Consider the following 14,085-nt stretch of genomic DNA (forward strand, 5'->3'; position numbering starts at 1 on the left):
AGAAAAATGTAGATATCCAAAGCTTTGCACCCAGATTGAGGGCATTTCATGGTAAACATTTGTCCATGGTCCCTATTAAGAGCCCCAGTTATGTATTCTCTGTTCTAAAATATTAGTAATCTTCAGTCTTTGGCCTCAGGCAAAGCGATTTGAGCTTTTAAAATCCATTTCCTCATTTGCAAAGCTGATCTAACAGTTATTAGAAAGTATGCTAAATCAGGTTTTTAATATTGACCTGTTCAGAGCACACCCAATTTTCATTTGTGTTCTAAGTATCAAGTTCAAGTTGGAGAAATAGTAACTGTAGGCAAGCCTGCACTTCTTGATGTCTTAGAAGGCTTTGTTCTACGTCAGTCTCATGGCCTGCTTGGAAGATCCTGTTCTCAGCTCTCCAGTCTAAAGGTCTTCCTGGGGGCCTCTGAGAAGTCCATGGTCATGCTCCTTCCTCCACCACCCACTACATTCTGCTGGTCTCTTGGCTGGGATCCAGATGGTGCTGTGCTCGAAGACCTTGGCCGCCCATTTTAACGGCCTTCCCTGAGTGTGCAAAGTCCACATTTTTCCAGCCATCTTACAACTCACCGATCTTCCTCTTTTGAGTGGCAGCTATACTTATTTTCCCTCTCCTGTCAATCCTCAGAGCTCCCAAAGTTGGGAACTTCCAGAGGCCTTCACAGACCTTTCTTTTCCCAGAGTAGAACCTCTTAGTTCTGCAGAGGGGGGTGTGTCTTCTGTAATGCTGTTCCCTGCCCCACGGCTCTTGCCCAGGAGGTTGTGTGTTTGGGCACTGGGCTAGCCTCACTCCTGCCATCCTCTGGGGAACTGGGCGTATGGGGAGCTCTTCTCCAGAGTGGTTTAATTTGTAAGATTACTTGGAGGAGTAAGCGGCTAAGACTCGAGCTGTAAGGCACAGTGCTAGACGCCCTCCGTGATCTGAGCAAGTGTGAGCAAACCCAGTGTGCGGGCATGTGGATTTCAGATTGGAGAGAGACTTACTCGTAGGGAGGGGAAAGTCTGAAATATCAGCACAGAGAAATGCTATTCTGAAACCTCAGATTTTAAAGACTAAAAAAGAACTATATTTTAATACTTCTTTTTTTAGGAATTAATTTCAAACTTTAGGAAAGTTGCAACAATAAAAGCACAAAAGAATGCCTATGTACTTAGGTTACCATTTTTGCCCCATTTCCTTTGTCATGGGTGTTCTTTTTATGTATACACACACACTATTTTTTCTGAATCATTTAAGATATACATCATGGCCTTTTACCTTTAAATATCTGAGTGTGTATTTCCTAAGAATTAAGGATATTCTCTGTCATAAGCACAGTACAGTTGTAACATAAATAGATTTAGCATTGCCGAAATACTTTTGTTCAGTTCATATTCCCATTTTTGTCAGTTGACCCAATAATGTCTTTTCTGACATTTTCCCACCTCCACTACAGGATCCAGGCAGTGATTAGATCTTGTATTAGTTGTCAGGTTTCTTTAACCTGGAGCATTTTTGCAGGCTTTCATTGCTTTTATGACATTGACATTTGAGGAATACAGCCTTACCAGGGACTCGGTTCCCAGAGTCATGGTGTGAATTAGCATTAAGGAAGCTTAGATGTTAACGCAGCATAACGTCCCTGCACAGTGCGTCTGCAGGGGCGGGAAGTGATCGTATGACTAACCCATCACTCTTCCCTTCACGTACAGAGTGACTTAATATTGCTGAGCCTAAATTACTTCTTTTCCCCATTCTTGAAAATTAAAATGTAAAATAATCAATTCAGTGTCAGCTACATATACATACAAAATCAAGCAGACCTCCGATTGTTCAGATCCTCCCAGAATGTATAAGCTCAGCTGTAATTTTTCCTGGTTCTTTGGTTTTCGGGATTATGGTTGAGAGTCTCAGGGGTTTGACGTGTATCCAGACAACTTGTTTTCATGGGACTTTAGTTACCTTTTCTAATAGGGGGCCTTTGAAACAGTTGATTTGCTAAGTTTTTGTACATTCTCATATTGTCTTGAGTCCTGGTTCTCCCTAAGTCTATACATCTGCAATTTAATTGGGAAACTGTAGCCTCAACATCCCTTCTCTCAGTGTTCACTGCCACTTGAGTCTCCCAAAGTGTAGAAGTAGACCATTATTTACATTCTCATACCTGGTGGGGTTATGTAAATTACAACTGATGCTTGACTGAGGGTCTTTCTCTTCTGATCAACCGTCCCTCAGGTCTTAATTGTTCATGTTCTTTGAAGTTTGTTTCCTGTGAAACCACTTCGGAAGGGCCAGCTGTTCTGGACTTGGTCCTAGGGAGACTGCAGCCTCGTGTGGCAGTCTCCCAGTTGCAGGAGACATTTTCCTGTCTTCTTTGCTTGCCATTCTATTCCTTGGATGCTTTAGCAGACATATTGTCTAGGCCCTGGGGAAAGAGAATGGGATAGGTACCCAGACTAGTTAGGCATAAGGAGGTCTTTGTTTTAAAGAGAGACCGAAAGATTAGGCAGTGCTAATAGGCCTCAGTGTCTTCCAGAAGCACTTGACCTGTGTGACTGATACACTGAGAAGGCTCATTTCTTTAATTGTTGCTTTACTAACAAAGGAGTGTCTCTGTTTGCCTGCCTTTGAGCTGAGCTCTGGTAAAAGATGAACAAAAATGGCTCTGCCCACAGGGACTCAGCTGCTGTTAGGGAAATGGTTATGAAACAGTGTCATTCGAACCTAAGTAATGGACATAAAAGTGCTCCACTGCCTTTCATGAAGGCTTGAAAAAACCTTTTCTTCCCTAAAGTCTCCACAAAGGCAGGTGTAGTAGTGGTTCCTGCACATTTTAGGAAGGAATCCGCAAGTCAGCTACCTTCTTACAGCAAGCTTCTGCTATTAATTACTTTGGCCTGTTCTCCCATGAAGAACATCGATTTGACTTTGCACTTCTGCCACAATTGACTTCAGCATAACCTCATCTCCTATACAGAGACCAAGAGGCACAGTGGTCATTGTTTTATTTGCGGAGAGACCCAGGTAGTACTTGCCTATGTTTTATCCCCCCTAGACATTTCATGCTCAGTAGCTGTTACATGTTCCTTCTTCCCTACAGGTGAGAATGAGCTAAGTCCTTGTGGTAACTTGTTTGGTTTTCAAAAATTGGGGAAGTAGGACATCTGTAGGGTGTGGCTCTTACATGCCTTCTAAAATCTTAAAGAGCAAAGGAATACCTTCCATATCTAATAAATTTTTAAAACTATATCTTTGGCTGAACAGGTAATTTAGTAGGTTTATTGTTGAAAAATAATTTTAGGAACTGTTTCCTCAAATGTGTTCTAATATTAAAATATTTAGTATGAGCGTTCTCAAAGAAGTCTCTAACTGGTATCAGCATTGTCTGTGAGCTAGTTAAAACTAAATATTTAGGCATCACATTAGACCTACTGAATCTAGTTGTCTGGGACCCAGAAATCTGTTTTAACATGTCCTTTCTGTGGCTCTGATTGATGCTAAAATGTGAGAACCACTGACTCAATATATATTATGGCTTCAGTCGGGTCAATGACAGCAGTCAAATCAAAATAGAATACGAGAGAGATTTAGCAGCATTTCTCCTCAAAACAGTTAATTTAAAAAATGTATCCTTAGTGTTCATTTTCATTTATTTTGTTATGAGAAATAAACAGGAATAGATATTACATAGTCTAGGAGAACACAACCAAAATTTAAATGGAGTTAGAAGAAATCTCTTTAGCATAATAGCTAAAATATACGTGTTCTGTGTTTTGGATAATTAGCTCAAAATTGGTGTTGTCAGATTGTTCAAGCTAAACAATCTGGAGGAATTCTCTTAGAAAAAAAATCATTCTGCTTTGCTTTTGATCACAGAGAAAAATGGAAACGAGAGCCCTCAGAAGATGAACAGGAACAAGGCACCGGTGCAGAGAGTGAACCAGAGCAAAAAAAAGTGAAAGCCAAGAGGCCTGTCCCCAGAAGGTGCAGTGTTTGCTCTCGAACATCTCTGCTTCTGGTGGAGCCTAATTGGTGTTAGAGCGAGAGGATGCGGTGCTAGCAAGAGAGCCTAAATCGATGGGATGCAATGTGTTATGGCTCTGGGTCTTCAGTGTCTGTGGTTCACTTCTTGCCAGCCTCCATTGTTAGCAAGTGATTGGATGACTGGGCTGCTTGTATTGCTTGTGGGTGTTGACATGGTTTGTAGCTCAGAGTGACTCCATGGTGGATTAGTTATGAGGGAAAATGTCTCTTCTCTTTTAAAAAGTTCCTTGTGTCCTGTTTAAGTTTCTTTTTTAGGGACCTAATTCTTAAGTTTAAAACACTGATTGTCTAGTTGAAAGCATACTTCACTGTTTATTACCTTGTTCATATCATCTATTTAACATTAAACAGAATCTAAATGTCAGAAAAGGAAGTAGTCCCAGGTGGCAGGAAATTGGTAATTTTTGATCAGATGGCAACATAAGGTACTGGTGTTCGGAGAAGGCGGGCAGGAGGCATACAGGCCCCGGGAAATTGACCTTGTCTATGGTTTAGGATGGGGTTGGCAAGTGATTGCCTTTGGCCCAGATCCCACGCACCCCTATGTTTTGTATGGCCTGCCAGCTAAGTGTAGCTTTACAGATGAACATTTGTGGTTTGATGGTAGGGAATACTACGTTTGAATTCCAATGAAGTGAAATATTATCTCTTAAAAAAGAATGCTGTTCTCATTAGTTAGATATGTATTACAAAAAGTAGACTCAGTGATTATTATCTTCTTTTGAATTTTGTCATAAAAAAGCACGTGAAAATTTGTTTTCTCTCACTATATGAGTACCTATGTAGTGGCCTCAGTTTTGCCTCTTGTCTGGGAGTGCCAAAAATATTTACCATCTAGCTATTTACAGCAAAATGTTTGCCTACCTCTGGTTTAAGACATTGTACTTGTCTCCCCACCACCAAAGGGAAATGCATCAACTGAGTTTTGTCTCCTTCAATCTAAGTTGAAGCTCTCAGGACTGGGAAGGCACTCCAGTCTGTCTTCTAGATTTTACTTGTCATTTATTGAACCCTTGATCTTGAATCCTCTGTGTAGCATTGGTCACGGTAGATCTGAGAGAACAGATAGGTGTGATTGCGAGTTGTCTCCTGTGTTCCCCTTTCACCTTTCACCACGGATGGAGTGATAATTTGGGGGTTTCTTTGGTGAGTTCCTAGATTATGGCCCTCAGTCTCGGCTGTGCATGGGAGTCAGCAGAGGGCCATGTCCTCATTCTGTTCCATGATCTGGGGCAGGGCAGTCTCTCCGGTGGTCTTCCAGGTACACTCTGTGCACATGTAACAAAAGTAGGTGTAGTTATTTCTTGTCCCTTCTCCCTTTATACAGATTATACATTCTGTGTTTCTTGTGTATTTTTCTTTCGTGATCTTGGAAATCTTTCTATATCAGTACGTGGAAATTCCCCCTTTTTTTTTTATAATGGCTCCATAGTATCCTGTTTATTGAACCAGTTCCCAGTTGATGAACACTAAGAATTTTTCTAATCTTTTGTTATTACAAATAATACTCCAGTGAATACTTGAATATGCCTGTGCTGGTGTGTATCTGTAAGATCAATCCCCAGAAGTAACACTGTTGTATTAGTAAGTTTGAGAGGTATTTCCAGATCACCCACCACAGATGCCATCAGCTGAGTGTGTTTATGTCGGTGATCCTGAGGAATGGTGGAGAAGCATTGCCTCAGAACCCACCATGTCTCATATAAATGATTGAGGACTATTAGCATTGGAATCACTTTCAATGTTCAACATGCAGATTTCCAGTGAATTAGACTCTCAGAGAATGGCACCCAGGAATATACATCTCTGACATCCCCCTGGTTAACCCTACATGTTACCCCTGCTTTGGGAAATACAGTTAGACAGATGTGAAGTCAACACCAAATAATAGCGTAAAACTGCCATTTTTTAATCTTCTCATTGTAGAACAGTGCCCAAATCCCGTGTTAAAAAGCAACCTAAAGCTCAGCGTGGAAAGAAAAAAAAGCAGGAGTCTTCTGATGATGATGATGAGGACGACGAAGCTCCCAAAAGGCAGACTCGTCGCAGAGCGGCTAAAAATGTCAGGTAGGTTATGCCCCCGGATTTCTCATCACTGTGAGGGTGGCAGTTTGATTGGTTTGGGCTTGGTTCTAAGCCCCGGATTATGCACCTGTTAGGTAAAAATGATGACCTGCGTCCTGTGGAGGTATTTGGAAATCTGGTCTGTGTTCCTGCAAAGAGATTGGATGGCCAACAGGAATATGGAAAGAGTAGCGGTAGCTCATTTCAAGCCTTCATTTCTTTCAAGAGAGCTGCTTCAAGTTCGTGTCCTGTCGAGGTAGCTTAGTGATGTTATCTTTATTTTAAAACACCCTTTTTTAAGAAAGATGTTTGGGTGTTTGGGTCTTGTTTCTGAGTTGCTCTGTGGGTCAAATTCTTCTGAAGTTCAGCTTTTTTTTTAAAAAAAAAGATTCTCACCCAAGAACATTTTTGCATTTATCTTCAGATAGAGCAGGAGTGGGGGGCGGGGAGAAACATTGATGTGAGAGAGACACATCAAGTGGTTGCCAACCACATGACTCCAACCAGGGCTGGGACAAACTGTAACCGAGGTATGTGCCCTTAGCGGGAACCAAACCTGGGACACTCTTGTCCGTAGGCCGACGTTCTAACCGCTGAGCCAAACTGGCCAGGGCTGAAGTTCAGCTTACATGTTGGTATTAGGGTATAATAATTTCATCAAGCTTACTAATAGGATATGAAGCATGAACAGAAAACAGAATAAAGGGATAGATAACATGCAGACAATATTTTACTTTACATGATTCAAAGGGCAATACATTGGAGATTATTAATAACCTGTCCAATGTATCCAATTGATAATTCCAAAGCTAGGACGAAGCTTTGGGTTTGCTGACGTAGAGCTTTTCTTCCTACAGCCGAACTTGCATCCAGAGTTGTGGTTTGCTCTTGTGTGACTCCCAAACCACTTGCTGTTAATATATAGTGGAATTTACATTTGAATATTTTATTACTAGGAAGCATGTTGAAGTTCTCAACAGTTCCAAAATACTTAAATTTCATATTCTTGCTATTGGGAGGCAAAATATAGGGTTAAATCATTTAATCTTAGAGCTACTGTGTGTCTTTTGCTTAACAGCAGTTTTTTTTTCATTATACATTTTCTGTGTAGTTTTCACATTTATATAGTAATGATCTCACTAAAAAATGAACACATAGGTGTGTCCTTGTAGTTTTCTATATCTTGTTTACACTAATCACTAAATATAGTCTGTTTTTATTTTGAAATATGAGTTAGCCTTCCTGTAGTTATCTGTGAACATGCATTAGTACATTAAATAGGAAGAAAATGACCTTTGAGCCCACTGCATCTGTCACCGATCTGTAAAACAGCATATTGGAGCCAACCAGGTGTGGTTCCTTACAATGACGTAATGTATGGCGGTGTTAAATTCTGAAAAGATAGTTTCTCATTTGTTCGTCATTGTTCCTCCTGCAGTTACAAAGAAGATGATGACTTTGAGACTGACTCAGACGATCTCATTGAAATGACTGGCGAAGGAATTGATGACCAGCAGGATAATAGTGAAACCATTGAAAAGGTCTTAGATTCAAGGCTGGGGAAGAAAGGAGGTATGTGCCTTTGGCAAGCAAATCACTTTTTTTTTTTTTTTATCCTCGCCCGAGGACATTTTTTGTTCAGGTAGAGTGGGAGGGAAAGAGAGGAACAGAGAGAGAGAAAGAGAGAAACATCGACGCGAAAGAAACACATCGAGTGGCTGCCACCCGCACGACTGACTGACCAGAGCCGGGGACAAACTGCAACCGAGGTACATGCCCTTAGCGGGAACCGAACCCGGGTCTCTCAGGACCTCAGGTCGACGCTCCAACCGCTGAGCCAAACCGGCCAGGGCAAGCAAATCACTTTTTACACCTGCTCTGTAAGGCTCAGATTTTACATAGTTCAACTCTGAAATGATGCATTTTAGTCCATGCCCATATTTGTTGTGAAACGGAGTTTTTCTGACCCCATTTTCATGTTTCATAGCTGAGAATAGAGGGATATAGTTAATATGTTTTTGAAATTTTTAAAATTAAGCTAGTAAAGATATGTTACTATCTTAAAAAGCAACGATGTAGCAGAGGTTCATGCTCACTAGCATTAAGCAAATTTAATTGTTTCTGAATCTCCTCGTGAAAAGAATGAAACTGGTTAAGTGCATATTTGGATGGTAATGATTTTTTTATATTAAAATTGAGAGATAACTTAGTTTCTTTTTTATTTATTGATTTTAGAGGAAGGGAAAGGGAGAAAGAGATGGAAACATCACTGAGAGAGAACATCGATTGGCTGCCTCCTGCATGCTCTCCTCTGGGGATCAGGCCCACAACCTGGGCATGTGCCCTGACCAGGAATTGAACAGTGACCTCTTGGTGCATGGGTTGATACTCAACCACTGAGCCACACCAGCCTGGCTAACTTAGTTTCTTTAAAGTAACTTTTCTGTATAGGAAATACCGAGAGAATACCTAATTCAATTTTTCTGTTCTTTTTCTTAATCCAGCCTCATTTGAGGTTAAGAGAGTTAACAGAGAACTTTGGGTAGATGGGTAATTGCTGGAGATATTTTTATTTTCTTACCTTATTCTTAATATTCTTCGGGGGACAGATTTGTTTCCTGAGTTAGGAGGGACCGAAATGAAAGGCTGTTGCTGTTCCGTTAGACAGTTGCGTACTTGGGAAACTTTTCAATGTCTGGTTTTATATACTTTCTCAAGTTTGTTAAAAACTGAATCCTTTTGCAGCCACTGGAGCGTCTACTACTGTGTATGCGATTGAAGCTAATGGAGACCCAAGTGGCGACTTTGACCCGGAAAGGGAGGAAGGCGAAGTCCAGTATCTCATCAAGTGGAAGGGTTGGTCTTATATCCATAGCACGTGGGAGAGTGAAGAGTCCTTACAGCAACAGAAAGTGAAGGGCCTAAAAAAACTCGAGAACTTCAAGAAGAAAGAGGATGAAATCAAGCAATGGTACATTTTCCATTGTGGGTTAAAGAAATGCATTTGCAGCCCGAGGGACAGGAAGATTTAATATAATTGAGCATCATACCTGTCAGGTTATTTTGTAATAGGAATAGGGACCGATGTGTTCTAATTCCTGTTTTATTACTATGCAAAATATGCTACCCCATTAAATCTCATATTCTTCCTCTGAGTCAAAAAGAAAAATATGTATCCCTAAGACAGAAGTACTCACAAAGCATAGGAATTAAAATTCTCAGAGGTACAGTAATACCTAATATCAGGTGGCTGCTGTTGTCTTTTTAAAGAACTTTGGTGCTAAGAATGACTAGTTCTCTGAAAAACAAAACAAAACAAAAAAAACACATTTAATCACTCCTAAAGCCCATTATGTATTAAAAAAGGCATGTTTTAAATCTGGAAGACAGTTTTATTGTCTCGGTCTTTTTAGATATATGATTTTATCCCAATGAATTTGTCACAAAATAGTTATTTTTAGGTTTCTTTGTAAATGAACCACATCAGAGAGGAGTCTAAGGTATTCAGTGTTTTCTAAAAGTGTATATTTTTGTAAAATCTCTGGCCTAGAGAGTATTAAAGGGCAGATGGAAGTTAAGACCAGATTCTTTTCCTACCTCTTACTTTGCTTTGATAGAGCCTCTAAATTAATGAGTATGTAATTTTTCTGTCTTCTGTCCAGGTTGGGGAAAGTTTCTCCTGAAGATGTGGAATATTTTAACTGCCAACAAGAGCTGGCCTCAGAGCTGAACAAACAGTATCAGATAGTAGAAAGAGTAATAGGTAAGGCATGGAAACTTCTTTTAGCAGTGTTTGAGGTCCAGGAATAATGGGAGTGATGTACATTAAAAAATGTTTTGTTATAGGTTTACTTTTTTAGAATAGACAGAAGCTTAGATTTATTTGGAAGGAAAAACTAACAAGATTTGCTGGTAAATTTGGAGGTAGGGGAATGAGAGAGAGAGGTGGAAAGATGATGCCAAGATTTTTGACCCAAGTAAACAGGAGACTAGAGGTACCACTTTTCTTTCTCTCCCTTCCTTCCTTTCTTTCTTTCTTTCTTTCTTTCTTTCTTTCTTTCTTTCTTTCTTTCTTTCTTTCTTTCTCTCTTTCTCTCTTTCTCTCTTTCTCTCTTTCTCTCTTTCTCTCTTTCTCTCTTTCTCTCTTTCTCTCTTTCTCTCTTTCTCTCTTTCTCTCTCTCTCTCTTTCTCTCTCTCTTTCTCTCTCTCTCTCTCTCTCTCTCTCTCTCTTTCTCTCTCTCTTTCTCTCTCTCTTTCTTTCTCTCTTTCTCTCTCTCTCTCTCTCTCTCTCTCTCTTTCTCACCCGAGGACACGTTTCTGCATTTATCTTCAGATAGAGCGGGAGGGAGAGAGGAAGGAAGAGAGAGAGAGAAACATCAACGTGAGAGAATCATTGAGTGGTTGCCACCTACACGGCCCCAACCGTGACCAGGCTCCCTTAGTAGGAACCGAACTTGGGGCTCTCGGGTCTGCGGGCCAACGCTCTAACGCTGAGCCAAACTGGCTAGGGCAAGGTACCACTTACTGAAGTGGAAAGACTAAGGGAAGAGCTGTTTGGAGTGGGAAACAAGAGCTTAGTTTGATATACTTCTTAGTCATCTAAACAGAGAGTACTGTGAAAGCTCTTAGTCCGGGCTGGAGATTTAGATTTGGGGATTTATCAGTATATAGGTGGTATTTAAAGCCTAAGATTTGATGAAATTATCAGAAATAGTATACATGGTGAGAATAGGAAGTCAGAGCATTCCAGCCTTGGACATCAGAAAGAAACCAGCCAAGGAGACTGAGAAAGGACAGCCAATGAGAAAGGAGGACAGCCATGAGGGTGGTCTACTGAAAGGCAGGTGATTTGTGTGGCTCAGAAGGAAGGAAGTGCTGCTGGTCAATACAGTGTAGACTGGGACTTGATTCTTGAATCTGGCCATAGGTATGGCACTGGCCAAATGGACCCATGGAGTGGTGGGGATACATGCCTGATTGGAGTGGCTTCAAGAAAGAATTGGGGTGGAGGGAGACAGGGAGTAAAAACAGCTTTCCTTGGGAGTTTTGTTGTCAAGAGGAACAAAGAAATGGAGTAATAGCTAGACAGGGTCATGAGAACATGATAGGTTTTCTTCCTGATATTTGTATTCTTTTTTTGTTTTTAAATATGTTTTTATTGATTTTTTGTTTTTTGAGAGAGGAAGGGAGAGAGAGTGAAACATCGATGTGAGAGAGAGACATTGATCGACTGCCTCCTGCGTGCTCCCCCTACTGGGGATTGAGCCCACAACCCAGGCACGTGCCCTGACTGGGAATTGAACCAGGACCTCTCAGTCCATGGGATGATGCTCAATCCACTGAGCCACACCGGCCAGACTATATTTGTATTCTTATTCAAAGAGCTTAAAATGTCAGTTTTTGCTTGATTATAGTGATAACTTTTCTCTGTTGTCCATTTGTTTAGCTATGAAGACAAGCAAATCTACACTGGGTCAGACAGATTTTCCAGGTAAGCAAGATATCTTGTTTGTAAATGTTGAGCATTTATAAGCAGTTCACGTTTTGCAGTGTTCACAATTTTGTCTCATGATCTTTCACTGGTTATATGCAAAAAGGAATGTTACTCCCTTTCTTGAATGGATAGTGGCTGACCTGGATTTTTGTACATCTAATAGCTCACAGTCGGAAGCCAGCACCTTCCAATGAACCCGAGTATCTCTGCAAGTGGATGGGACTGCCCTACTCAGAGTGCAGCTGGGAAGACGAAGCCTTGATTGGAAAGAAATTCCAGGGCTGCATCGACAGCTTCCACAGTCGGAACAACTCAAAAACCATCCCGACCAGAGAGTGCAAGGTGGTGGCTGGCTTTGGTGTTTTTAGGGGAAAGCTGTATTGATACAAAGGGTTGGTCACACAGATACTGGGCAGGTAAAATGTTACGAAAGTAAGTGATAATTTCCATTATGGAAATTAAAGAAGATGAATTAACCTTTACAGCAAAGAAAAATAATTAAAAGGAGAGGGTGAGTTGTATCATGGCTTTGCTTATTTCTTTAGTCTTATAATTTACAGAATTGGATGTATTTAACTAGGGATATTGTGGAGAATACCTGAAGGAATTTAAGCACTTAAAATTTTTTATGTTTCTCGTGATTGTTTTTTAGAGAGATAGAAACATAGATGTGAGAGAGACATCTATTGGCTGCCTGCTGCATGCCCCCCACTGTGCCCTGGCTGGGAATCAAACCGGGACCTCTCAGTCCATAGGATGAGCCACTGAGCCACACCGGCTGGGAGGAATTTAAGCACTTTTTAAGAGAAGTGATGCAGGGGGGAATATCTCTCAATTTTAAGTTAGAAACTAAATAAATATATCAACTTTTTATTGGCTAGGTTGGCTGTAAACAACTTTTCCTTTGTTGGAATTTATTCTGTGTAAAATGGTATCCTTGGGTCTTCAGTAATACAGGTATATATAAAACATGGACTATGTCTCTAAGAAGTTGATATTCAAGTTCATTGCACCAAACATCTATCTGTGAGAAGCAGTGTGTAATTGAGGGCCAGTGAGTGTGATAAAAATGACGTGGTCTGAAAAGGTACAGAGGTAGAAGTCATTGTGCTCCAGGAATTATTGAAGGGCTTTTAAAGAGGAAGTCGTGGTACTTGAACTGCCCTGTCCTTGGAGAATGGATTGGTGCTGGGTCCATGGGCAGAAGGGGCCCAGGGCATTTTGCCCTCTCATGAATGATGCCAAGAGGAAGAGCATAGGAATCCCAGACCCCAGGGTTGGAAGGGGGGAAGGTGATGTTGATGTGTGCTTTTAGGTCCAAGTGTGTCTGTCTTGAATACCTTGAAGGGTACTTTGATTTTATCCTGTGTGTAGTGATAATGCCCGCCCTACCGAGCAGAGCAGCGGAATGGAAACAGTACTTTATTTAGAGACCTTCATCTCATGGCAGTGTGTAGGAAACTAGAGCCCCGTCCAGCTGGGAAGATACCCTGGAAGTCCACGAGGGAGGATTAGTGTGAGGACAAGAATAGCTGTGGCCGAGTAACTGTGGGAAGCATTCCCGTTTGAATTTCTCCTGTAAATTCACCAGATACACAAGCATGTTAGACTTTGAAAAAGTCACGAGTAATGAAATTCATATAACTTTTAATCCTTTGTTTCCCAAACTGAATTGGCTGCCGAATCCCCATTTTGTGCAAACCATAGAGACGGCTTTACTCGACCACTGTTCTTCATACCTTTGGAAGTGAACACAGCACTTTTCACTCGCTGCCATATGGTAGAGATGACGTAAATAAGTGCCATTTAATGATGTTCACAAACTTACTTCAGGAAAGGAGCAAGTGCACTAGAAAATATTTCAGGAGGCCATCTGGTTTTGGGAACGTGAACCACGATGAAAGGAGTTGCGGTGGGCTGGTGAAATTTGTGTTTTTCTGCTTTGGTGCCCAACACATAGATCATGGCTAGCCTTTTCACATAGGAACAGGAAGAAAGCTTTGTTTTGACTTGGGCTTTGTTAATTTTTGTTTTTCAGGCCCTGAAGCAGAGACCACGGTTTGTGGCTTTAAAGAAACAGCCGGCATACTTAGGAGGGGAGAATCTGGAGCTCCGTGACTATCAGCTAGAAGGTCTCAACTGGCTTGCTCATTCCTGGTGCAAGTAGGTAGACGATGTTTGAGATTTTCTTTACTGTTCTTGGTTTCTTTCTTGTTTGAGACAAAGAATTTACTTCTTTCTACTCTGTATTGTAGAAATTGAAACATGTGACTGAGAGAAGTCCCTTCTGGGAGTTTATTTCATGTATTTCTAGTATCATTTTATTCTGAAGTCAAGAGTATAGTCAGCCTTTTGAATCCATGGATTCAACCAATTTTGGATTGAAGATGTTCTGGGGGAAAAAGTTTGTTAGGGAGAGGAAATGTTGGTGGAAATTAACCGTTTCCTCTCAGTGGGGCAGGAAGGTCAGAGAGATGAGGGAACTTACTCG

At 41.0% G+C, this 14,085-nt stretch overlaps 1 protein-coding gene across 10 annotated transcripts in view; it reads left to right on the plus strand.

Moving 5' to 3' along the window:
• Positions 1-14,085, plus strand: part of CHD2 (chromodomain helicase DNA binding protein 2) — a 91,916-nt gene that overhangs the window by 24,966 nt on the left and 52,865 nt on the right. For 9 of the 10 annotated variants that reach the window (XR_004961470.1, XM_036277861.1, XM_036277867.1 and 6 more), the window contains exons 6-13: positions 3,869-3,976; positions 5,963-6,103; positions 7,539-7,672; positions 8,846-9,071; positions 9,763-9,863; positions 11,547-11,591; positions 11,758-11,936; positions 13,633-13,757. Coding sequence is in view for 9 of the 10 variants with exons in the window: in XM_036277861.1 (XP_036133754.1) it covers positions 3,869-3,976; positions 5,963-6,103; positions 7,539-7,672; positions 8,846-9,071; positions 9,763-9,863; positions 11,547-11,591; positions 11,758-11,936; positions 13,633-13,757 (1,059 nt within the window). In the remaining variant the exon portion in view is untranslated. The remainder of the gene's footprint in view (positions 1-3,868; positions 3,977-5,962; positions 6,104-7,538; positions 7,673-8,845; positions 9,072-9,762; positions 9,864-11,546; positions 11,592-11,757; positions 11,937-13,632; positions 13,758-14,085) is intronic. The other variant, XM_036277866.1, reaches the window with a different exon arrangement.

Source organism: Molossus molossus, unplaced genomic scaffold, assembly GCF_014108415.1.
Source record: "Molossus molossus isolate mMolMol1 unplaced genomic scaffold, mMolMol1.p scaffold_m16_p_24, whole genome shotgun sequence".
In the NCBI taxonomy this organism is placed as follows: Eukaryota; Metazoa; Chordata; class Mammalia; order Chiroptera; family Molossidae; genus Molossus; species Molossus molossus.